Source organism: Callospermophilus lateralis, chromosome 8 (genome assembly GCF_048772815.1).
Source record: "Callospermophilus lateralis isolate mCalLat2 chromosome 8, mCalLat2.hap1, whole genome shotgun sequence".
In the NCBI taxonomy this organism is placed as follows: domain Eukaryota; kingdom Metazoa; phylum Chordata; class Mammalia; order Rodentia; family Sciuridae; genus Callospermophilus; species Callospermophilus lateralis.
The window spans coordinates 62,016,910-62,044,795 of record NC_135312.1 but is presented as its reverse complement, the minus strand read 5'-3'; the positions used below and the strand labels follow the sequence as shown (position 1 = coordinate 62,044,795).

The 27,886-nt window shown below is 34.1% G+C and overlaps 1 protein-coding gene across 3 annotated transcripts in view; it reads right to left on the bottom strand.

Annotated features, from left to right (window-relative positions):
• Cfap299 (cilia and flagella associated protein 299) overlaps positions 1-27,886 on the bottom strand; it is a 577,718-nt gene that overhangs the window by 79,244 nt on the left and 470,588 nt on the right. For all 3 annotated transcript variants that reach the window (XM_076865077.1, XM_076865075.1, XM_076865076.1), the window contains one exon: positions 14,769-14,911. In XM_076865077.1, coding sequence (XP_076721192.1) covers positions 14,769-14,911 — 143 coding nt within the window. The remainder of the gene's footprint in view (positions 1-14,768; positions 14,912-27,886) is intronic.

Below are 27,886 nucleotides of genomic sequence, written 5' to 3'. Positions count from 1 at the left end.
TGTACTGAAGTCCTTGCTAATTTTCCATTGCAAATGGTGTATTGATGTCCCTTGCTAATTTCTCCTTTCATGTATTTTGCTATTTGCTCTATAGATTTAGGGGCTTGGATAGTGCATGAGTATATATTATATCCCCTTGATTAGCTAATCACTTTGTCATTCTTTGATGACATTTTTTAAATCTCTTGTGACAGTTTTCCTAAAATATTTTTTTAGTTGTTGATGGACCTTTATTTTACTTACTGATATGTGGTGCTGAAAATTGAACCCAGTATCTCACACATTAGGCAAGCACTCTACCACTGAGCCACAACCCCAGCCCTTGTGACATTTATTTTTAAAGAAGTATATTTTGTCTAACATAAGCATTCCTGCTTTCTTCATCACCATTTTCATGGAAGTTTCTTTAAAATACTTCACATTCAACATATTTGTACTTTTAAAGCTAAAGCAACTCTCTTGTAGGTATCATTGTTGGGCTTTTCTTTACCCAATAGCCACTCTTTTGAGTGGGGAATTTAATTCACTCATGTTTATAATAATTAGTGAAAGGTAAACATATCTTATTGTCATTTTGTTGTTTTCGGACAGTCTTGTTGTTTCTTTGTTCCTTTCTTCTTTTCCTGCTTTCTTTGTGATTTGATGGTTTATTTTTTACTGGTGTACTTTGATTCCTTCTCTTTATATTTTATGTATGTACTACAGGTTTTTAATTTTTGTTCACTTTGAGGTTGATAAATGCACCTTATCATTATAATAGTCTGTTTCAAGCTAGTAAGAAGTTAACTTCAATCACAAGAAAAACTAGCACTTTTACCTTCCTTCTCTGCATCTTACATCCTTTGTCATTAATGTCACAATTTATGACTTTTGAACTTTTGTATATCTATTAAAATTGTTGTAATTAGGTATTTTAATTCTTTTTTTTTCCTTGGTATCAGGGATTGAACCTGAGGTGCTTAAATATTGAGCCATATCCTTAGCCCTTTTTGAGACAGGGTCTTGCTAAGTTGTTTAGGTTGGTCTTGAACTTGCAATCCTCCTACCTCAGCCCCCCCCCAAGTAGTATTTTAATTCTTTTACTCTTTATTTTTTACATAAGAATTAAAAGTGATTTATGTACCACTATTATGGTATTGTTCTGTATTTGACTATATACTTTTAACAGTGAATTTTATGATTTGATATGTTTACATGAATCTAATTAGCCTCCATTCATTTCATCCTGGAAAATTTCTTTAAGCATTTCTAATGAGGCATGTTTAGTTTTGTGATGAACTTCCTCAAGTTTTGTTGTTTGGGAAAGTCTTCATCTCTGCTTCATTTCTGAAGGAATGTTTTGTTGGTATATTATTCTTGGCTGGCAGTTTTTCTCTTTCAGCTGTTTGAATATGTCATCCCATTCTTTCTGAGCCTGCAAGCTTCCTACTGAGAAATCTGCTTACAGTTTTATGGGGAATTCCTTATACACAATGAGTCACAATTCACTTGCTGCTTTCAAAATGTTTTGTCTTTGATTTTGATAATTTAATCACAATATATCTTGGTGCAGATTTCTTTAAATTCAACATTTTTGAGTTCCTTTGTTCTTCATGAATTTGTGTATCTATTTTCCTTCACATACTGGAGAAATTCTGGTCATTATTTCTTTAAATAAGCTTTCTACCCTTTCCTCTCTCTTCTATAACTTCCATAGCATATATATTAGTTTTCTCAGTAGAGTCTCATTTTGCCTTAGCCTTTTGATTCTTTTTAAATTCTTTTTTCTTTTTTTATCTCACTGAACAATATTAAAGGATCTGATTTTTTCCTACCTTGATCAAATATGCTTTTGAGCCCCTCCAGTGATGTTTTTACTTCAGTTACTCTGTTCTTCAGCTTTAAACTTTTTGTTTGAATCTTTCTTAAAGAAAATAATTTTTATCATTTTGTTTGACTTCTTGTCTAAGTGTCGCTTTTCTGATTGTCTTTAGTTGTCTATCCATGTTTTCTTGAACATCTTTAAGATAATTATTTTGATTTCTTTGGCAAGTCAAAAATTTCACTTCAGGGTACCAACCCATCAGGCAGTATCTTGGAAGACTGGCAACAAAGCTTCGTTCACCTCTTTTCTTGCCTCTTGGAGGAGGAAAGCCTCAGTTCTATGCTTTTTACTAATCACATAGAGCAGTGCCAGCTGTACAAGAACACCTGCCTTTCTTTTTGTTGTTGTGTAAGCTCTTCTGGATATTTTATACTTGGTATTAGTCAAGATAGAAACCTGGCTCATGGAGGGCTCTCTGTGTCACAAGGGATTTATCCCCTTTTTTTCCTTCCCTCCCTCTGGAGGGAAAACTTCTGTTATGCACCTTTTCCCAAACTTGCAGAGTAATGCTGTCTATAACAGGATACTCTCCTCTTTTCTTTACTTCTCTTTATTCAGTAAACCATACTCTTCAGGTTGTTCAGCTCTCAATATGAAGCAAGTTTGAATCAACACTAGGGAAGGCACCCTGAGAAGGCAGGAAGCCAGATAGCTAGCCACACACTCCAATCTTGTTTTCCCCAATGCTGAGGAAATTACATGTTTAGGTGATCTTCTGTGCTGAGCTAAGCTGGTTCTGGAGAGAAACTGAACAGTAAAGTGAAATTGCTCTTCTTACCCATTTAAATATGAATGTTCTCAAGTTTATGATCCTCTGAGTGCTTCTATTTAGTTGAGTTCTGAATTTCTCTTCTAAGGTATTTTAGTGCTAATATTATTGTATTGGTCCTGGAGGAAAAAGTAATAGACTTTATACTCTGCAGTCTTGCTGATGTCACCCAAAATATCATTTCTGGTTTTCAACAGACTTTCTTCTTGTATTCATACAGAAAAGATTTGAAATTTCCTAATTTAGAAATATTTTGATAAACTTTGAGCCATTTCCTTTCTTCTACTTTCTCTTTTTCATTCCTGCCTACCTACCTTTCTTCACAATTTGGATAGATCTTCAGCTCCCTTGTTCTCCTGCCCTCCTCCCATTTCTCCTTTCCTTTTCATTCTTTCCATCTTTATGATTATTTTCTCAACTTTCATGACAATGCATCAGACTCAAAAACTTTAGCACCAAGTTTACACTGAAAATTTAAAAGTAAAATCCCAAAGATATGACTTTGAATACTTCTACTTGCATGAAATGCAGTGGGAAAAGATTATGGGAAGTGTTAAAATAGAATGTTAGCATTCTCAGACTACCTGACTTTTCATGTTTAGACTTGTTCTTTGCTTTACTTATTTGAAGATGGAAGACAGAAAAAAGATTGAATTGTCCATTGCTTTACTTATTTGAGGGTGGAAGACAGAGATAAGATTGAATTGTGTTATGACTGAAGAACCTAAACTACTTAAGAAAATGCCATTACTCCATTTCGTTAAATTTTGGCATTGTGGTGCATACACATATTACGAGATTATAAAATGTGTTCACAAATCATAATTACACTGCTGGAGGGCATATCTGGTTCACACTCTTTCTTTAAATGAAGATTATGTAAAAATAAATAAAAATAAAATATAAATTTTGATAAAAATTCATAAGTAAGAAGAAAATATCGGGTGGGACTTATAGATTCACGTCACTAATGCGACAATTTTCTTCTCTGCTTTTACAAAATTTCAGGTAACTGAATATAAATGTCTAAGAATACTTATGTTACTGAGCCTTTTCTTTCTCCCTGTAAGAGTTTGAATATACATGGCATTCTGCCATTTTAATTGCTAAATAATGTCTTTCTTCTAGTGTGTGAGAGGCAATTAAACAATTATATTACTCACTCCTGAAATCAAATGCTCAGGAGAACTGCAGATAGTTGAATGTGCTTCAAGTTGAATGTGCTTAAGAGTAGGTATAAAATTCATGTTAAGGACCTGAATCTGCTTCTAGAAACTGACAAGACTGAGTCATAACTGAACCACATTTTTGTTTCATTCTTCTCAAGTTGGTTCCTGGAGAGAAAAAATGAGAGGTCATATATTTGAAAAGAATTGCTTAGTTCTTTTAAGAGACTCAGTGCTTTTATCCCTAAAAGCAGGGGTAGGTAAAGAATAAAATAGTCATTGGTTGTTCTCTTTACAACAAAACTGGTAATGACAATTTGATTTTGCAAATTATTATTCTGGCTTTGAAATTTTTTATGTGACAACTATTTTGTAATACTAGAAAATAAAATCATACGTTGTTCAAAGAAAGTGATTGTATATTGTATCATTCAATTTCCCAAATTAGTAGAACCAGAATAAATTTAATTTTGTAAGTAATTCAGCAGTTGAATTTCTAGTTTAAGTGAGTACAAGCTCCTTTGTCCCTAACTTACTGCCCAATGAGCTCCTTTTAAGTAGCAAACTAGAACCAAACATAAATTGATAATATGAAGAAAAATCCTTTCTATATTAAAACTGAAGGGAAATTCAGATGCTTTGTGCATGTCGTGTACTAGGATATTTGTGAAAACAATGAAAGCACAATTATGCTAGAATTTTAATTATTCTCTAGGTTTACATCATGTGGAGAGATGAAATTTTATCTAGAGAACACTTATAAATAGGTTTTCATCTAACAGTCTGAAACCAATAAAAACTTTTTCCTGTCATCAAAATAAACTTAGTCAATCAATGGCAAATATTCAGAGTTAAACTATAAGATAAAGTATAAATATATAGAGTATAAAATAATGTAAAGGATAATTTCAAAACTATTATATTCAGGATTATTAAAAATAATTATCAACCGTGAGTAAAAATGATATACAACTTTTTGTTTGTTTGTTTGGCACTAGGGCCAGAGGCATTTTACCACTGAGCAACAGAAACAATTTCAAGGAGAAAAGGTCTTTTTGGGGGTCTCATGGTTTCAGAAGTCCCAGTCCATAAATAGCTGGCTCCACTCCTCAGGGTTCAAGGTGAGGCAGAACAATGTGGTGCAAGAGTGTGGCAGACGGAAACAGTCAGGTGATGATCAGAAGCAAAGAGAGAAACTCCATTTCCCAGCTACAAAATATATACCCTAAAGGCATGCCCCTAATGACTCAACTCCTCCAGCCATACCCTAACGCCTCTAGCTGCCACCCAGTTAATCCCATCAGGGAACCAATTCACTGATTGGATTAAGGCTAGCAGGGCCCAATGGTTTTTACCTCTAAATCTTCTTGTATTGCCTCACACATGAGATTTGGGGGGAGACCTCCCATGCAAACCATAGTAGACGCCCTCAAATTTCTTCTGGCTACATAAAATGAAATTAATTTTTCTGTGGGAAAAATTTATTTAGAAATTTGTGGGCCAACCTGCCAAAGTAATTATTTCTGATGTGTCAACATCTCAAGAAAAATGGTTCTGTGTTCCAAAAAATAAACAAATGCAATTTTGTTGCCTTTTTTTGCACACCAGAAGTTGTCTGTGATGCCTGCTAGCTCTGCTCTATAAAATTTAGCATTATTTGGATTAAGTTATAAGATATATCATCATTTCTTCCAATTCAGAAAATTAAATGAAAATAACTGGATAGCAAGATTAATTTGCTACTAATATTTTAAAATATATACTTTTTAACAAGAAAGATAAATAAATAAGTTTACATAATTAGTTCATACAAATTTAGGGACTATAATTTTTTTTTCCCATAAGATGAAACTATACTTTTTAGAGGAAAGATCCTGCAATTCCTCTTTAACTCAAGGGATGAGTATCACTAATAATGAGACAACTTGACATTAGATGCCTCCTGATACAATCTGATATGTAATTACTTGTCAGTGGAGAATTTTTTTTCAAAGAAATATTCGCACTGAACATTTTCAACATTTACTGTTATTTCCAGTTTAAGTAAAGTACAAAGATAAGAGAAATAAGTCAACTGATACCACAAGGAAATAACCCAAGAAGTCCACAGTATAAAACAATCTGAAAGACAGTAGGTCTTTAAATCTCTTTAAAAACGTCAATGTCATCCCCGCCCCCACCACAAAAAAAATTTGTGAAGTATGGAAAGGGGCTTTTTAAAGTAAAAGACAGGCAAGAGGCACAAGCAATGTAATTTTGATATGTTGATTGGATGATGATTCATAAAATTTGTTTAAAACACATTTTTGGAATAATTAAGAAAATTTGGAAATGAGCTGAATATTAGATAATATGAGAGGAAACAATTATTTTCTCATGTAGGAAAATGGTGATGCTGTAGAGAATATCCTTATCCTTAGGCAGGGTAAAATCTATAAGCTATTTTCAAATACTATATGGACATACGACCCCACACCACACATATCCATAAACACCATATCCACATACTCCCAAATACTGAAGAGTTGAAGCAAAGTTGGAAAAATGTTAACAATTGTTTAGTCTAGGTTGTAAGCATATTGGTTTTCAGCATACTGTTCTTTGAGCTTTTCCAAAACTTAAAAAATATATATATAATAAAAAGTTGAAAAAATTTCATAAAAAAATAGATGCACTTAATGTCACTAAATTGCACACTCAAAAATGATTAAAATGGTAAAATTTATGGTGTGTCTATTTAACAAAATTTTTTAAAAGTTGGGAGAGTTTGCTGAAGAAATTCTGTTTCAACCACAGTTTTGTCAATAAACAAGAGATTGTGTTGGATCACTAATTAAGGTTTACCAGAGACATTATCTTCAAGGAAGCACATTCTAGACAACTTAAGAGTCTGCCATTTGAGTGTTCTGAAATTGTGTGTTTTTTTTTTTTTAAGCAACCAGCTTAATGGGGCCTGGATGAAATTCCAGCACTGGATGATGCTGATACTTTAGTAAGGATTTGGGAGGAACTGCTACTCCTCAAATATTTGGGGTTTATAGACAGGCAGGAGGAGGTCCATCTGTATACAGCTTTTGGGATTTCTATTCTATATCCTTTAGTTTTCCATGAGAGATAATATTTATTGTTTAGTTTGATATAAAGAGAAGCTAAAATGAGTTAAGCATTGGAAGATTAAATTTATCTGTGAAAGAATTCCAAGAAGATATTACAAAAATTATGGGAACCACAGTTCAGAGGATATGAATAGATTCTAAAAGCATCCTGGGACATAACTGAGGTTCAACAAGTCAGGGCCAATTTTCCCCTAAAGACTTTTAGACTGAATCCACAATTATAGGCCACTTTTAGTTCTGTTCATTGCTCTTCCACATACAAAGCTGTGGGACACTGTAATTCTTACTCACAGTGACTGTAAATGAAAGCCTGGTTAAGTACAAAGGGTTGTTTTTTGCCAAACTCAATGAAAGAAGGAAGTGGCAAGGGTGGATACAGGATGGCCAAAATTCCCCAGTCTTAACTGTGGACAGCAGGGTTGCTTGAAGTTTTGGAAAACAATCCCAAATTAGTTCTTGTCAAGTGAGACACACATCTGCAAAAGAAATATATGACCTGACAAAGACTGGGATATGGTATGATCAAAGGAGAAAATTATATCTTTACATGACAAAGTCCTAAATAGAATAAAGTATTGATTTTAAAAGAATTGTGGCATTTGATCTTTATTTGTCCTGATTTCTAGTTTTATGTGTGTATGGGTCTATGTGTAACTTTGGTCAAACCAATTAACACATCTATAATTCAGGCTCTTTGGAAGTTAAAATGTGAAAAAAGATCCCTAACCCATAGCCCATATGGTTGTGGTAAAGAGTAAGTGAAAGCATATACATATATTGAGATAGATAGATAGATAGATAGATAGATATAATTTTGCCTAGTGTATTGTGTGCAGTAAATGCTCAGATGATTTTCATTATAATCATAAAGTCATCATAATCACCTCAGACTTTGACTTGGTCTAGCCTTCCTGACCACAGTGGTACGCAACAACCTGGGAAAGACCAAGGATTGAAATTAAACCCAATTGGTTGAGAAGTGGAGATCATGACCCAGCTAATGGCAAATATGACTTCCAGAATCTAAGACAGTCACAAACTTAAATGCATAGAACTTGACAGATTCTAAACAGGAGTGAATAAAAGGTGATAGTGCTTATGCCATTAGGTATGAGTTAATCAATTCTGTTAATCTGGTGAAAATAAAAGTACATCTCAACCAGAAAGCAGATGCAATTCAATTCTACTTGATGGTTGGGATAAAGGAATGTAGGACCAGCAAGGGAAGAACTTGTTAAGTTTTTCAGAAAATCTTTAAATTGAAGACATTTTACATAAATTTTCCTTTTTCTAGAACATTGATACAGTTAAATACATTGTGTAGGCAAAAAAAAAAAACATTCTGCAGCCAGACTTGGCCCAAATGACTAACACATAATCTTTGGCTTACGGTTTCTTATGAGACAGAAATTATGAGCCAGAAATGTGTTATAGATATGCAGTTTTGAATCTCCAGTAGTGTATTGAAAAAACAAAACAAAAATAAACAGGTGAAAATAATTTTGATAGTATGTTATTAATCTTATATAATCTACATATTATTTTCATATGTAATTTGAATTTATTAATAATATTTTATATTATTATGATAAGTCTTTCAAATCAGGGGTATATTTTATATTTATATTATATCTGAATTCAGGATTACCATATTTCCATTGCTCAGTAGTCATATTTGGGTAGTAGCTATTCTTACAGACTGGAGCATTCTTCTTGAGCTAACATTGCTATGATTTAAATGTATTCCCTCCAAAATTCTTGTTGAGACTTTGGGAAATGATTCAGTCATGATGGCTTGGCCCTCATGAACACATTGGTGCCCATACAAGGAATGGAGAAAATTATCTCAGACTGCTTTCTGCCTTCCTGTTCTTTTGCCATGTGAGGACACAGTGTTTCTCTCTTCTTGAGAATGCAGTAATATGGCACCATCTTGGAAGCAGAGAATAGTCCCCACCAAACTAATCCTGCCATTCCCCACTAGAGAACAATCCTGCCACAATCTTAGACTTCTCTGCCTCCAGAACTATGTGTAATAAATTTCTATTGTTTATAAATTATATAGTCTAAGATAATTTGTTATATTGGTATAATGGAGTAGCACATATATACATATGGAAAAATTTGAAGATTGTGCTATATGTGATAATTCTGATGCAGTGGTTGGGACTGAGCCCACAACACTTTGGGGCCCCAGGTGATGTCAATGCTAGTAATTCATGAACCCCACTTTGCAAAGCTATATTGTAGCAAATCTCCTTTGATCAATATCTTTTGTTATCCAAAATATTTCCCTATCTTTAAAATTTAGTAAGCATCGGTTGAAGAGACTAAACTAATACTCTAATGATTACTGACCATATTTGAATATGCAACATTTTAAATACTTTAAAAATAAGCAACATTTAACATATCTTTTGAAGGCAGGGCTGTGGTCATTTACTCCTTTCTTTTTCTTTTTCTTTTTTCCTTTTTAAACGTGAGAAACTGCCAGTATGTTACCAGAATGCTTTCTTAAGATTGTACTTAAACACAGGATAAGTGCCTATAATCTAACTGTAGGGGTTTGGAACATTTAACATCTTAATAAAGCAGTCTATAGGGCTGCAAGGAAATTTGATGGTAATACCTCATGAAACTTTAGTATTAAGGGCACTCTTTAGTCAAGGGTATGAATATTTCATAAAATCTCCAAAAAAGAAAAAGACAAGAGAAATTTTTCATTTCCCCTTGATCATCATATCGGAGGGATAGGTAGAACATTACAGGTTGGTCTTGGATGTATATTCAAAAAGCACACAAACATGTAAGCAACTATATGTAGGGCACAACATAGCTTAAGGATTCCATAATGCACTTTGTCCTTGACATATAAAAGTTTAAACCCATAATTGCAATGACTTAGAATGCCTAAGAACTTGAGATGTGTTCATACTGATCACAGTTTTGCTCCTGAACTTTAGCATGTGGTTTACTTTTTAATTTTATCCTCTCACAGGTGGTAAGAACAATGCTTGTTGTACTTCTGTCATGAAATTGGAGGAGAACATGAAGAAAGTTGGTAAATGACAGAACACTATCTGTTTATAAGTTGCTCACAAGTATTCAGAGAAGATATTGAACCTTAAGGACACCATCAAGATTGAATCTGAAACAAGAAGATGATCAAGTTCTGCTGCATCTCAAAATAGTTGCAGCTCTCTGTTGACATTTATATTTTCCACAGTAAAAATAAAAGGCAGGATTCTAATCACAGAAATGTCTCTCTACACAGCAGAAAATAGCTGGTTGGAAAATAAAGAACTAGAAAGAGAACTCATGTAATTTTGAATTTTAAGATATTTTCTCTAGTTCTGAATCAAACTAAACATGAAACTATATATAAAGGTATTTTCCCCCACATTTCAATTGCCTCAACACATATACAGGTTAATTCAGGTAGGTTAAAGATAGAAAATGATAAAAGCAAAACTATATCACTCTATAAACAGTGTCCTTGTGACCTCCCAAAAGATGAGGATTTACCGAATAAAATTCAAACAGTGCAAACCATAGAGGGAAAGACTAAAATACATGAATCTGGCTATTAAAACTTCTTATTTCAGATTATAAAAGTCAGTATAAAGGAAATGAAAGATGATACTTTTTAATACATATGACAAGCAAAGGACTAATCAGCATCTAAATTAAACAAAGCAAATTCCTGCAATTTACAAGAAATGAAAGAATAAACCAACTGAAAAAGAGGGGGAAAGTCTTAGTAGATTCTTCACAGAATGGAATTCTGAATAGCCAATAAAAGATGTCCAATCTGATTAGTAATCATGGAAATTAAAACCACAATGAGAGACCATTTATACATATTATGTCACCATAGCGAGAAAAAACATTGGTTAATACTGTGTGTTGGTGAGGATGAGGGCCAACCACATCATTAACATGGTACTGCTTGTTGGTACAAATTGGTATAATCACACTGAGAAACAAGTTGATGTTATCTGTGTATACTTCTGTGATTCTGGTTTTACATTTCTTTTCATAAGGAAAATAATATATGAATTTTAAAATAATTTCTATATGAATTATATTTCATATTAATAAAATAGCTGACAAGGAAAAAGTTACTCTCTCTGGAGTAATTGTAGTTTAAAAATGCTAGATGAGTGACAGAATTAGAAAATCACCCTTATGTAGCACTTAATAAAATTATTTATGTAGCCTTCCTTAATGAATGCTAAATGCACTGGCCAAAACTTGATGGGGAACCCAAAGATGGAATGATTAGGCTGAGACTACCTCAGGTGATCTAAAACTGGGTCAATAGGAAGTACAGTTTATGGGGAATAAGGAGATAGAGATAGATTGTAGCAAACAACATGAGAGTCATCAGTCAAGTTGAGAATGTGAGATGTTTGGGGATAAAGGTTTCTCTAGCAAATCAGTAACACAGAGGTAAAAAGCAGGAGGGGAACATGTTGTAAAAAGGTTGAAGGCCATAGAATAAAATACACAATCTTATTTAAATTTTGGTTAGTCAAACCCACTGTAAAAATTTGAGACAATAAATGAAATATGAACCAAGAGTAATTAGGTACTAGGTGACATTAATTGTTTTGTTATATAAGATCATGATGTTTCTTGTAAAATGTTATCAGATATAATGACAGAAGTGTTTGCAAGTGAAATGGTATGCTTTACATTTGTTTTTAATATAAACAAAGCTGTTAAGGTAACAAAATCTAGTGTTTTGATAAATTATTAATTATGAGGGTGTTGATGGAGAGGAAGAGGTCTGGAATAGCATCTGAATTTTGCTTTCATTAATATATTTTTATGAATTAAATTTATTTTAACTGATGTATAAAGTACAATTGTACATATAGTGGGATAGCATGTGATATTTTGATATGTATACATTGTATAAAGCTTAAATATATAAAGTTTATAACTATTTCTTTGGGTATTTACCATTTCTTTCTGATGAAAATATTCAAAGTACTTTCATATAGGCTTTGAAATATACAGTGCACTACTGTAATCTGTAGTCACCCAACTGTGCAATTGTACAACACAATTCTTATTTCTAATTCTAACTTAGTACCATTGATCAACCTTTTTCAGACTTTAGTAACCACCATTCTACTTTCACCTTCTATGAAATCATTTTTTTCAGACTGCATATATGAGTGAGAGCATACAGTACTTGTCTTTCTGTACCTAGCTTATTTCAATTATCACAATGATTTCCGGTTCCATGCATGTTGGCATAAGTGACAAGATTTCATATATTTGTGGCTGAATGGTACTCTATATATGTAGCACATTTTCTTTATCTATTCACAAGCTGATAAACACTTCAGATATTTCCATCTCTTGCCCTTCTGAAGAGTGCTGCAATACACACTGGAGTGAAATATCTCTTCAATATACTGATTTTATTTCCTTTGGATAAAGGATAAACATCCAGTAATGTTAGATCAAATGGCAGTTCTATTTTAAAGTTTTTGAAGGACCTCCATACTGTTTTCCAAAATGGATGTACTAATTTACATTTCCATCAACAGTGCACAAGTGTTGGCTTTTCCACATCCTCATCACATCCTGTTTATGTTGAGAGCCTACAGAATCAATTGCTGATAATGAAGGCAACTTTAGATAAGGAGAAAAGACATTGATGAGGTCAAGATATTGAAAATGAGAAGAAGCAGGGCATGTTAAGAATTAGAATAGGAGCCTATGGGGAAAAGTGGGTAGGTAGTACAGACCCTAAAGAGGATATAAGCAGTGCACATGGAAGAACTCTAGTCTTTCCCTTCAATAATCCAGCCACTCTTATTGCAGTAAGATTGATATATTTTAAAATATTTTTAGTAGTAGATGGACACAATACCTTTATTTATTTTTTATGTGGTGCTGAGGATCAAACCCAGTACGTCACACATGCTAGGCAAGCGCTCTACCAATGATTTAACAATCCCAGCCCAAGGCTGATGTCTGGTTGTGATTTTGATTTGCTTTTCCATGAAGATTAGTGATGTTGAATATTTTTTTCCTATACCTGTTAGCCATTTCTATTTATTTTTGGGGGCCTATTTAGGTATATTGTCTATTTTAAAATCAAGTTATTTTGTGCTATTATATTTTTAAAGTTCCCTCTATATGTTAGATATTAAACCTTTGTAGATATATGATTACCTGTATTATTGGGGTCTTATTCAAAAACTGTTAGATTACTGCAATGTTCTGACACATTTACTTTGTTTTCTTCTAGTAGTTTTTATAGTTTTAAGTCCTAAATTTAAATATTTAACCTGCTTAGAGCTGATTTTTATAACTGGTAAGAGATAAAAGGTCTAGTTTAATTTTTCTTCTGCATTGGATTATCCAATTTTCCAAGCATAATTTATTGAAAATACTACCCTTTCTCCAATGCATGTTCTTAGCATCTTTGGAAAAAATCAATTTGGCTATAGATGTGTGGGTTTACTTTGGGACTCTTCATTATGTTCCATTGGTCTATGAGTCTGTTTTAATGTCAGTACTATGCTGGGTTGATGCTTTCAGTTTTAAAGATGGCTCCATTTGCTAAGATAGGCTTTACAAAAGACACAGCAGCTGTTCCATGGCCTATAATGAGTTTAATTTTGAACATAAATTTTAAGTGTCACAAAGAGCCCAGTAGAGTTTGAAAACCATAAGTTATTAGGAGCAGCCACGCACATTTTTGTAAAGTTTCCAAAATTTTCCTTCAACACTGTCCCAGGGTACAGCTACAGGTTCAATGAAGAAGTGATCTAGATCAATCTGCTTTGAGATGCTGTAGAACAGATACAGCCAAAGGACAAAAAGACATGGACAGTGGAGATTATGGTAAGAGAGAAATTAAATAATATGCTATACACCTAGGTTAGAAAGGAAAGTGAGAAGTCCATTAAAGTGGTGATGGGTTAGTGAGTCTTTAGATAATAGCAAGAAGGCTAAATAGAGTGTCACAGGGTTCTCAGAGGGGAGTACTTATACAAATCTCAAACAATGACCTGAATACAGTATTGGGAGTGAAATTAGAATGCTGCTACTATTTGGGGGTTCTATGGTGAGGTAGAAATAGTTGAACAAAAAGCTTTTGCTTAAGTGCCATTCAGAAGAGGGCAGAATGATCCTTCTGTCAATGACTGACAGTGTAGAGTAGGTCCAGGCACTGGGATCAGGAAGCCAGAGGAAAGGGTAAGGGCCTTCAGTTAAAAGAAAGTTAGGCTGCCCTCTTCCTTTTCTTTCTCTCCTCTCTCTGCTCTCTTTCTCACAGTCTCTACTCTCTTTCTCTTTTTCTCTGCTTTCTTCCTCTGCTCTCTGCTGTCTTCCTCTGCTCTCTGCTGTCTTCCTCTCCTTTTCTTCCCCTTTGGGCAGCCCCCCGCCCCCAGGGGGAAAAAATAAGTTAGATGTGAAGGAACTCTAGAATAGAACTGTGATGAGCAAAACTGGGTGAGGTGGTCAGTGGCCTGCACTTTGGCTGCTGACCAAGAAAGTGGGATGATAACATATTTTGAGGCTTCTAGGCAGAATATTCCATATAGTGGTAAGAGACTTATGAAGCCAGAGATTTTTAGGCTCTTCTTAATGTATGAAATGAATGTTGCTGAGAATTGACTTACCTTGAATCTGAAGTGTTATCTTTTTCAGACTATTAAAGGGGGAAAATGTGTCTATGCTCATTCCCCATTTTAAAATTTTTAAAAAGTTCATAGTCATCAAATTCCTTATATATGTACATTACCATTCCAAGTACAATATAGAATATAAAAGAAAAAGCCTTCATCCCTGCCACTGAAGATGCAAGGATTGTGTATACAATGTACCTCAGATCTGTGGGCCTTGGAAGAAGTCTTCTTTTCCCATTAAAGTAGACTTCAAAATCTTGAGTCTTGAGTCTGTGGGCGTAGTCAATATATCCTGACACTTCTTGTCCATGAGAATTTTTGTCACGAATGAAGATCACAGACTGGAAGAAAGAAAGAGAGAAAAGGAGAAATAAAGAAAGAAAGAAAGAAAGAAAGAAAGAAAGAAAGAAAGAAAGAAAGAAAGAAAGAAAGAGAGGGAGGGAGGGAGGGAGGGAGAGAGGGAGGGAGGGAGGGAGAGAGAAAGAGAGAGACAAAGAGAGAAAGGAAGGAAGGGAGAGAGAAAGAGAGAGACAAAGAGAGAAAGGAAGGAAGGAAGGAAGGAAGGAAGGAAGGAAGGAAGGAAGGAAGGGAGGGAGGGAGGGAGGAAGGGAGGGAGGGAGGGAGGGAGGGAGGGAGAGAGGGAGGAAGGAAGGAAGGAAGAGAGGGAGGGAGGGAGGGAGGGAGGGAGAAAGAAGGAGGGAAGAGAAAAGGAGAGAAAGAAAGAAAGAAAGAAAGAAAGAAAGAAAGGAAGGAAGAAAGAAAGAAGGGAGAAAGGGAGGAAGAGAGGGAGTAAAGAAAGAGAGAGAGAGGGAGAGAGAGAGAGAAGGAAAGGGAAATGGAATAAAAGTCATTTGAGAACACTGCATATTATAACAGAAGCTACAGTTGCTGAGCATTACATATGCCAGGCTCTGTTTCAAGTGCTTTATGCTTCATCTTTACAATGATGTTAACAGATAGGTACTACTCTTTTCTCCTAACACTTGTAAAAGTTAACTGAGTATGCACATAATGCACATTTATAGTAATTTTGTAAAGCAATATAAAAAATACCCTTATAAAATTTTTACTAAGAAGACATTATTTCAAGTGTTTGAAATATATAAATTTATTTACTTTCTCTTCAGTATTATTATCTTCAATTTAGTAATTTCTTTACATAAAAAACTGAGATGCTCAATGTTTCAGAGGAAGTAAATTGCAAAATTGAGATTCAAACTCAGGGTCACAGATTTGTCCTTCTAACTACTACATTTTTTTTCCATTTGAAATACTATAGATTTTCTGTTATCAAAGTGTAATAGAGAATAAAACATATCCATGAAAATAAAAAAAATCATTTTATAAGATAACATCATAGGTCAATATTCCATAGTAAGTTGTATTCTCTGAAATATTTCTTATTCATATTTGTTTCTTCACAAATATCATTGAGCACCTTCCACATGTCAGGCACTATTATAGGTGCCAAGAGAGATAGAGTAATAAATAAAACTGACAAGGTTCAGACCGCCCATATTTTGTTATGAGAATAAAAACAGAAAGAAAACTTCTGGTAGGTAATAAATGTAATTAAATGATGAAGAAGGAGATCAGGGACAGACTGAGTTGGTAATGAAGGCAACTTTAGATAATGAGAAAAGACCATGAGGAGGGCAAGATGTTAAACCAAGATTGAAGGAGAAGAGAAGCAGGCCACGTAAAACAGTAGAATAGGAGCCCATGGGGAAAGGGGAATAGATAGTACAGATCCTAAAGAGGAAATAAGGGAGTGAAATGGCAGACCATAGTCTTTCACCTTTTAAATCAACAGTCTTTTTTTTTTTTTTTAATCTCAAGTTCAAAGAAAACAAGACCACGACCAACAACAACAACAAAAGGGAAAATAACCCTATTCTAACTGGAAAACTTCAGAATGCATTTATTTTCAAATTTAGAATGAATTATATAACTTCATGGCAAAGTTCTATATTTGGAAGAACCTATGAGACTCCTTTTTCTCCTCAGAAGTAACTGGGTTGTTTTGTCTTGGGTCTTTTGGGCAGTCAACCTTAGGAAACACTAACGTGGGTGACGTTAGGAAGCTTTGAAAACCAAACCTCTTTTCCATAGTGAAGCTGGAAAACAGAAAAGGTTCTTTTTTTCTACTGCAGCTAAAGAAACATCTTATTAACAATATCCCCACTGAAAAATGAGAGGATAGAGATACAGTTTTCTGCTAATAGATTTCATCTTGCCTGTCTGGTTGTTTGGAATTGGGCACTGGAAATACTGTGCTGAGAAGGATTTTTTGAAGCAGGTCTGGGATCAAGGGGACAACGTGTCACTTTCCATAGATTTTGCAGGAGTGGCTAGCATTCATGGTTATCCCTGTGTGTAATGCTGTACAGATTTCAATTCTTAGTCCTTGTTTTCCCTACATAACTCCATGGTAAAGTAATTTACATTTCCCTGTGCTTTTAGCCATTTATTTTTTTAGTTTCTGTAGCACAATTTCTATATTAATAGTAATCCAAAGAGACTGCTTAGAACTCTCATACCAGTAGATCAATAACTAACCCTGCTGTCCACATGAGAGTCCTAAAGGTGCTTGACCTCTTCTCACCAAGGATGAAGGAAATGGGTGGGGGATGAGAGGAGAGAGAGAGAGAGAGAGAGAGAAAAGAGAGAATGAAAATGAGCCCTATACTTCCAAATGGAATTCCATTAACAGAAAAACTCTTCTTTCTCTCTCAATGAGAGATATACCAGCAGAATGGCAAAGTATATATTGAAACTACCTTTGTACTAAAAATGAATTAAATTTTGGATGAAACCTGAAAAAAAAATCAACAACAACAACAACAACAACAAACTTTTAAAGTACATTTATGCTCTGGCAAGAAGACAAAGTCAAAAAAATTTTAAAAAAGCAGGAACCCTGAGAGAAGAACCCTAAAGTTGGTTTTGTCCTGCAGGCATTTGCCCAACCTAAGGAAAATTTAAGAAAGGATTTCATGACCTTGTGGTCATGAGTTCCAATCTTTCAGGTTCAGAGGCTTATAGGACTTACTGACTCAATATAAAACTGAGAAATACAAAAAGACTGAAATAATATCTTTGATGTACCCAGAGAAAATAAGAACCATCCCAGAATTGTACTCCCTGAGAAAACATCTTTCTAGTGAGCAAGATATTGACATTTTCAAATAAAAAAAAATGTGAGAGACTTGACTAACAGAAGTCTCTTGCTCAAAAAAAAATCTGCAAGATATATTTCAGGAAGTAATTCCAGCTAGAAAATCAAAGATAAAAGAATTAAAATTGAAGAAAGTTATGAGTATACAGGTAAATAGAAACAAATCTAAACAGCATAAAACAATAATAATCACCTCTACAATAAGTTATGTCTAAAATTTTTGAAATAGTCATGTATGTTTGGAGTGAGCAATTATGGTCAATGTGTTTGCTTGTCCTTGAATTCTTCAAAATGAGGGTATATACAGGAATTAACTTTAGAATCTGATAGAGATGTTTCTATACATTGAAGACTATCATTAACAAAGAGGATCAAATGTACATGACCTTCCAATTATTAAAGAAAGATTCATTTGACAAAACATAATGAAATATAAGAAAGAAGAGGGAAAAAATATAGAATAGGCAGGACAAATAAAACACACAAATTTTATTGACAGTGTTATAGGATGCATTTTGTCCTCTCCAAATTTATATGTTTTAGACCTAACCCCCAGTACTTCAGTGCATGATTTTATTTGGAGATGGAGTATTTAAAGATGTGAGTGAGCTAGAATGACTCTGTTGGCATGGGCCCTATTCCAATCTAACTGGTGTCCTCTTAAGAGAAAATTTGGACACAGATAGCAGAGGTTCATGTGCTCAGAGAAAACCACTATGTGAAGTTCCAGCAAGAGGGCCATCTGAAGTTTAGGAGAGAGGCCTAAGAAAAAACCAAACTGCCAAAACCCGGATTTACTTGAACTTCTAGCTTCCAGAACTCTGAGAAAATAAAGTTATGTTGCTTAAGCCACCTAGTCTGTGGTATTTTATTGTGGTAGACTTTGAAAGCTACTGTTGATAGGAATAAGTTAAAATAATTAAGTAATTACAATAACTATTAATGACCAAATGTTTAAGTTAAAAATAAAGGTGTGGGAAATATGACAAAAAAAAAATAAAAGCACTAAAAAGCTGAAAGTTGAATGATCAAAGGATGTCTATGTGAATTTCCATCTCAAAGAGAGCTGCTATCAGTATTTTAATGTTAGACAAAAAGTACTTAATGCAAAAAGCATTACTGGAGATGAAGATTCACTACAGAATGATAAAAGATTAAGTTCATAAAAAGATATAACAATTCTGAACTTGAATGAGGCTTTGAAAACCAAACCTCAAAGTATTTAAAGCAAAAGAGACATATCTACAAGGATAAATAGAAAAGTCATCATCAGTATGGTAAATTCCTTGCTCTTATTAATTTCTAGGATATGCAGGGAATAAATGTATACATATTATAATATTAATATAGATTTTAAAGAATTGAAAACACAAGCCTGAATACATGGTGTTTATCTTAGGTAACTACCTAAACATCTTTTCTCTTCAATGTTCTTATAGATGAAATGACTGAAGAACTAAAATTATATACATTTCACTATTCATAATTTCATGATTACATTATTATGTATACAAAGCTCCCTTTCTATGTAAATCTTATTAAATGTATTTCCAATCTCTCTGCTCCAGTTCTGAGTGTTAAGGGATTATTATGTGGTTTTTTTTGTGTGTGAATATTTGGGTTTTCTGATGCTAGAGAATTTCAAGTAAGGCCCAAATGAGTAAAAATGTTGAGTTCCTCTAGGTTCACTATACATCTTGGGGCAAGTCAATCAAACTTCTAATACATTTCCTCTACTTATAAGTTCTATGCCCTGCAGGCATGAACAAGGGACCCAAGGGACCCAAGATACTGCTGACAGACCAGGCTACTGAAAAATTCAACAAGTTTCAATCATAAATAGAACAAAGAAAAACAAAAAAAATAAACCACCAAAATTTGGCTTGGACCCAAGAATTTAGTTAACCAATTTTGCATATTCTTTCTTCTTTCTGTTTCTCACTAAACCCAATAGAGAAACAAAATGAGCCCTTCCTTTTTTCTCCATGGAATTGCTTAACTCAAATTCAGATGCTATCAGGGTCTTATCTTCTATCTCATACTGTTTCTTTCTCAATTGGAATTCTGGTGTTAAACCATAGTACCTTGTTTCCTTTATTTTCAATAGGAAAAGATACTTCAGTGAAATTTTTTTTATAATTCTAAACCAAGAAAAGATAATCCATCACATGGATTCCTTTTCGCACAAATTTGTACAGGGCAAATAAATTTGTCTTTCCAAGAATGTGAACACAATTGTATAAGTATACTTTAAAAGATATTTTTAGTTAAATAAATAAATGTTGGTGTTATGGTTTAAATATGAGGTGTTCCCCCTGAAAAAGTTTCTGTGTTGAGCAAATATTCAGAGTTGAAGATATTAGATTATAAGAGTTATAATCTTATTAGTGGATTAATCCATTTGATGGATTAACAATTTGAATGCACTATCTGGGTGGTAAATCTAGTCAGGTAAGGTGTGAATCCAGGATAAAGGTCACTGAAGGCATGACCTTAGGAATTATATTTTTTTCTCTCACTTGTGCTCTCTGCTTCCCAGTTAACATGAGCTGAACAACTTCCTCTGCTACACCCTTCCACCATGATGTGCTGCCTCACCTCAGGCCTATAACAAGGGAGCTGACCCACCAGGGATTAAACCCCTGAAACTTTGAACCTAAAATAAACTTTTACTCTGCTACGTTGTTAGTGTCAGATATGTTGGTCATAATGATGAAAAGCTGACTAACACAGAATTTGGAACCAGGTTATTGCTGTGACTAACCTTAACCATGTGGTTCAGAAGCTTTTGGAACTGGTTCATAGGAGGAGTTTGGAATAATTGGGAGATGCAGGCTGGAGAAGCCTTAGAATGTTGAAAGCAGAGCTTTAATGGGTGATTTTTGTTGGTTGTCAGGGTGGGGAGGGTGTTAAAAGACCAGAATTCCAATAGGACTGTAGATAGTAAGGACTCTGCTCATGAGGTTTGATAGGAAAATGAGGACTGTATTGGGAATTGGACTAGAGGCATTTCATGTTATGTTATGGCAAATAACTAACTTGTCTACATTTTTCCCAAGTACTGAGACTTTCTTGGAGGCTAAATTTAAAGGAGATAGACTAATTCATCTAGATGAGGAAATTTCAAGGCAGCACAGAATTTAGGAAGTGATATGGATATTGTGGCAGCTTTTAAACTGTTTTACTGTGAAAAATCGGAACACAAGGCCAGAAGAAGATTCAAAAAACCTTGCATTTTGGTCAGAGAAGTAGTACATGTTCAAGGAAGGCATGGTTTCTGAAGATATTACCAGCACTAAAGAGATACTAAATACCTTTTATAGAGACAACAGGATAAGAGGTAGTGAGATCATTTCAGGGATCAGTACAAAACTACCCACAATAGCTTTAGAATATAAAAGTGAAAAGTAGTTTGAAAGACTTTGCTTTCAGAAGTGAATCCTCGCACCAGAACCACTTTGAAATATGTTTCTCCAGGGTTCATTTCACCATACTCCATCACCCAGGCACTCAGAAACCACTGTGGGCATGGTTCAACTACTGCATGAGCTGGTGGCAGACCGTGGTACCATTCACATGTTGCTGGTTTTGCAGGAAAGCTGGATGCTAGAGTTAGGTGTCTTCGAGGCTTCCCTTGAGATTTCAAAGGAAGGCCTGGGAGGCCAAGCAAAGTGTGGCCAGGTCAGAATCCCTGCAGACAGCCTCTGAGAGGGCAATGTGTGAAGTTGTGAAAAGGAAGCCAAGGCTGGAATGAGGGTCCCCAGAATTATGAAGTACCAGTAATGTGGGATGCTGCCAAGGAAAGACAATGGCCATGGACAGAGCCAGTCTGAGAGAGAGGACACGTAGGTTACAATCAGCAAAGTCATAGAGGCAGGGCTGCCAAAGCTCTTTGTTGATCACATCTTGCCTCCATGTGCCCCAATGCCAGACATGGGGCTGCAGAACTTTTTTGCACAGTTGGGTTTAAGTCTTGCTTGGGTCCCATCCCTCATTTCTATGTCCCTATATCTTCCTTTGAAATGGGATTTTTTACTGTGTCATTGTACATTGAATGTATATAACCTGATTTTGATCTTTGCAGAAGTTCACAAGAGTTCCTTCAGTCTCAAAGACTGAAGTCTTTGGACTTGAACTGTTGGGCAATCCTAGAACTGTTAAAATTATGGGAACTCTTGGAGATGTACTAAATTTATTTTGCATTGTGAGATGAACACAAGCTTTTGGGGGTCAGGGGCAGAATGCTATGGTTAGGATATGAGATGTCCCCCCAAAACCTTATGTTACAATATAGGATTGTTCATATGTGAAATGATTAAATTATGAGAGCTATAGCCTCATTAGTAGATTAATCCATGTGATAGATAAATAATTTAGATGAATTACTGGATGGTAACTGTAATCAGTTGGGGCATGGTTGAAGAAAGCAGATCACTAGAGGCATGCCCTTGGGGATTTTATTTTTATCTCTTACTTATGCTCTGTCTGATTACTGACAGACACGAGCAGAGCAACTTTTCTCCACTGTGCTCTTCCACCGTGATGGGCATGCCTTACCTTAGGTCCAGAGCAATGTAGTCAGCCGACCATGGACTGAATCTCTGAACCATGAGCTCAAAACAAACTTTTCTTCCTCTAAATTGTTCTTGTTAGGTATTTTGACCATAGGAAGGAAATCTTAAGTAATATAACTGGGTAAAATGAAATATCTTCCTAATAAACAAAATATTTCATGAAATTATTTCAAATTTGATTGGAAGTATTGATGTGTAGTAATTGCTAATGAATGTCAGGAGATTAAACCTCAACATCTGAATTTAGAAGTACATCATTATAAAGGAACAGTATGGGCTTATGGGATTAGAAGTGACAATACAGTATCAATAATGGAACAGAAGAGGTGACAGTTGTAAAGAACTGGCAGGCTGGTTGAAATTTTACTCTCTGGTTTATTTTGGACTTTGTGAGTTGGCTGATAATTAGAATAAAGCTAGCTAGCTAACAATCTTGGTTAACTTATTTAATACATATTTTCCTCCAAAGTGAATAGCAGTTATTTCTACTACAAATATTACTTGCTATCATTAAGAGGCCACAATGTTCTGAGAAAAGTATTAGAATATTTATCTTCATTATTTATTTAATCTTCTAAAAAATTCTATGATATCGAGAAAGTATCATTATCCTCATTTTATAAATCTTGGAGCTGAAAGCATTGAGGATTTGAGTAAAGGATATACTGATAGAGAGGGGCACCCGTGTTTTTACTGAGTGTATAATGAACAGACTTGGATTCAAATGCTGGCTCTGCCAACTACTTATTGCGTGACATGGGTAAATTATGTTTTTTATGATTTTATTCCCTTTATTATAAAATGGGCATAATAACATCTGCCAAGTGGTATTTGAATAAAATAAATATATTTCTGCTAAGCATTTAACTTGCTTATCACAAGGTAAACAATTAATAGTACATTTATTGCTTTTTAAGACTTTTGCTATTTCTGATGCTATTGATTTATACTGTGATAAGTTTTATTATTTCCTTAGGCATATGGAAATGGAATAATCCTTTCAGAGTTCTATTTTGCCTACGTGAGCCACAATTATGTTTATTGTGCAATACATGGTTCATTCTTTTTTTTTAGTCATTTTAAATTAAAACTTTGGATGTATTTTTAAATTAAAATGGAAACATGCTTTTCAGGTATTATTACACACATATAAATAGTATGAACCTAATTGACAATAAAGCCTTGATTCTGGTATCCAGAATGGGCAAAGTAGGTCAAGAGAGCCCTTGATGAATGAGGTTTATATCAGCCCAAGTGTGGTCTAGTTCAGTAATGAAGAGCTACATTATTCAGAGCCCTACATTGTTTTCAAATAATTGAGAAAATTTAGATACATTTAGGTTTCTCTAATAACATTTTTTTGTCCTTTTTAATGATAGTTTGATTGAGGTATAGTTTAGGTGGCATAAATGTTCAATAAAATTATTTTTAGTAAATTTATGGAGTTCTGGAACACTATACAGTTTTAGGATATTTTCATCACCTCAAAAGATTCCCTATGACCATTTGCAGTAATCTTTATTCCCGCCTATAGGCAATCACTAATCAATTTTCTGTCTCTCTAGACTGCCTTTTGTGGATTTTTCATACAAACAAAATCATAAAATATATGGTCTTTTTCATTAAAATAACAGTTTTTAGCACAGTTAATTTCCCAAGAGGCATATAAAAACTATACATATTAAAGGGATCTTTTAAATGATGTTATATTTATAAAAGAAAACTTCAAAAATGTGCATTTTTCCCTTAGATTAGTCTTTTTAATCCTCTCTAGAACAAGTTAAGGTTTAACCACAAAAGTATTAAGAAATCAGATAATATTCATTTGAAGCTAAGAATACTAATCCACATTTACTAGAAAACCACAAAGGAAGCACTAGTTTTTGTTCAACCACTAAAAGAAAGTAAAAGGAAACAAAACAAAAACCCCCCACAAGAAGAAGCAACTGAGAAACATCAAGATACATTGCTACTGATACAGAGGTGAGGACTAGGACACTATGGAGCATGTACAATCTGAAATTTTACTGAGATCGGCTGTGACCTTAATAGTGAACCAAAATTAGTTGAAAAAAGCTTATGGAATAAGTACTTAGGTCCTAATTACATTTTGTGCATTGGAAAAAGATGAATTAAAGTAAAATTTAGCCCATTAATATATCATTGAGATCTTTGGCTGCTTGTCTTTTCCCAGAAGTGGATTAAAATACAAATTCATAAACTTGTTATAAGTTGAGTACATGTGTTGCCTGATTTCTCTTGCCAAATACTAATGAGGAGACATAAACCTGATACATTGAAATGGGACTTTGACTGCAGCAAAGCCAAAGTCACAAGAACAAGAAAAAGCATACTAAGCAGTATGTTGCTTTGCTAAAACTGAAACATCCATTTTGGGAAAGGAGAGCTGTGGAACAAAGCTAAATTCTTGTGCTGCCCCTCTGAGACTGCCCATGTGTTCTCTGAAAGAGACAAATGAAGGGATTTTTATCTCCTAGAATTTTAAAACTCTGAAATACTCTAATGAATCATTAATTTTAAGGAATCTTCTCTTCTTTTCAGAAGAGAGATGATTTTGCAAATGGAGTCTAAGTTCTCTGGGGACCAACAGTGGTTTTTTACCATTTCAAAAGGTCTGTCATGAATTTCTCTGAAACAAATTATTTTATGAAATTTTCATGCTGGTAATTGCTTTTAAATTCTATGTCCTCTTATTCAATTGCAGTTGGATACATATATTTTCACTATTCACACAATCTTCCAGGCTTTAAGACCTTTCTTTTCTCTTGTAGGCTCAGGCTCAGAAAGAGCACACTATTATCCCCATCCTGTTGACTAAGGCAGGTCAAAAGTCAGCCCAGATTCAAGAGGCTGGGGAGATAGACCCGATCTTCTCTTGATGGGAGAAGCTGCCAAGCCTCAGGGGAAAGGGGCATGCTTAAGGAATGAGGTGGAGAATTGCAACCACTTTCGAAATCCATAGTAATTCATCATGAAGACTTAGAAGTTTGCATGTAGCTGGCTTTTAAATTTTGCAACAGTTGGGGATTTTATTTCTGAAAGAAATTATTTTTTTTTCTCTCCAAGTTTGTAAGATATATCCATAGTTGAAATGTCAGAAATGAGTTTTTTATTTGTTTCTTTACATTTTTGCATTAACTGTGATGACAGGAATAACTTGAGAATATCTGGCCCCATCATTAGCATCTAAAATCTTCTGGAAGTTTTAGTGAATGAAAATAATTAAAAAAAAATAAAAAACCAAGTCGAAGTATTTGAAAATAGAAAATGAAATTATCATATTGTCATGTAAACTGATAATTTATTTAGAAAATCCAAGACAATGAACTGGAAAACAATACAGTTCAATAAGTTGATCTAACACAAAATATCTATACAAAAAATAATAGCTTGGTTTTACAGTAGTAATATATCATTAGCTATTAAGCATGTAATCTTTATTCATACTGTACCTTTTACTTTTACTAAAATTATAACATTTCTCCAAATATTTTTTGTGAAAAAATTTTCTAACATAACATAACATAAAAAAAAACTAAACCAAGAGACTACATAGCTGAAGAAAAGAAGAAAAGTTACCATAAAATAAATGTACTGAAATTCTAAGCAAAATACCATAGGGTAATTTTTTTCCTATAAGGGATTGAACCAAGAGACACTTTAATGCTAAGCTACATCCCCAGTCCTTTTTTAATTTTTACTTTGAGACAAGTTTGTGCTAACTTGTTGTGGTACTTGCTAAGTTGCTGATGTAGGCCTGAGTAGCTGGAATTACAAGCATATCACAAGCATGTGCCACTTCTCCAGGCTTTACAGGGATATTTTTGATTACTTAAAATTGTACCTTGAAGAATAAATGGTTAAGAATATCAAGATAATTTTGAAAAGGAGGAAAATAGTAGAACTTGTATTATTAGATATAATAAAGTTATAATAACTAAAGCATACATCATTGGTATAGTGGTGGATGAATTAATGAAAACTAATGACTTCAGAAATATACCAGTATATATAAATGGGTATTTATTTGGCACAAATGCTTTTGCATTGAGTGATATTTTTCTGTATTTCCTACAATGAATGTTTTTTTCTTTATGGTTCTATATGGTTCTTTGTGGTTTCTATGTGGTTCCAAAATCTTGTCTTTCATCTTTCTGACATCCATCTCTGTACTTTCTAACTCACATAACTCTAGAAACATGCAATAATCCCTTTGGCACCTGGGAACCACTAACTCTTTCAGCTGTTATGATTCCCTATGAATTACAGTTGTCCATTCTAATCTACTGCGGAATTCCTCTACCATCAATATATGTGGTCAGATCCTTGTATATCCTTTGAATCTCAATTACTACCACTTTCACTGTATCTAACTCTAACTATATTGGGCTCTGGTCAAATTGTTTCTGCTGTTGTGCCCTTTTGTGTGATATTTTCTCTGCTTAAAATAATCTTTCCCAGACATTTAAAAGCTTGGTCTCTCACTTCATATAGGTTCTGCTAAAATTCCAATCTTCATGGAGTCTTTCCTGATCGTTCTAACTAAAATAGTACACACACCCCAGGCTGTCTTTGTCCTGTTTCATTTTTGTCATAACAGCTTTATTTATCTGTTATTTATTTTCTTGTTTTAAAAAGTCCTTTCCCCCTTTTTAATTGTAGGGTCCACAGAAATGGGGACTTATGTTTAATTTGTTCTAACTTTATTAGCAATGTCCTGCACAGTGCTTGGTATGTGCTAGCTTCTTGATAAATATTTGCTAAGTGATGAATTGAGGGTGTTTCCAGCATGCATGGACCAAAGCAAAGAGAGTATCCAGTTGTGTTCACGTTGCTGAAGCTTTGATAAGATCCATAATATGGATCATATTTTCAAAAAGCATTTTAGTAGATGATGAAGTCAACTGTGATGGATTAAAAGTGAGTTTGGAAATGAAGAAATAAAAACATCATCTTTTTTTAGATAATTTTTGAGAAATTGTTTTACTAAGAGCAAGAGAGAAATGGTGTTCTAGCTTGAGGAAAATGTAATATCATGGAATACTACAAACTGGTCATGTTTCCTTCTTATTCTTCTTGATGTGTTAGAAAACAGAACCAACTGTGTTTATCATAAAAGCAATTTCTAAGAGCTTCTCAGTTTGATTTATCTTGCTATTTTTTTTCTTCCTTTTTTTTTTTTTCTCTCTGATTTCTTCATTTTACTGAGTGGTTCTCTCAATTTACATAAGAATCACCTGATGAGCTTATTAAACAGATAGCTGTGTCCTACCCCAGAGCTTCTGATTTAGTCAGTCTGGGATGATGTTTCAGAATTTGCATTTCTAGTAAGTTATGTGATGATGTAGATTCTACTGCTCTAGGGCGGTGCATTTTGAGAATGACAGTTCTCTTTGTGAAATGTGTGTTCTCTTCTGTGTTTTAATGCTGACTTGGCGTAGAAAAAGAATGATCATTTGTCATCAGTAATTCAATGAAGGAGAGATTTGCAGCTCTAAACACAGGTAGCCAGTTACAGAGAATAATTTCAGAGATTTTCAGTG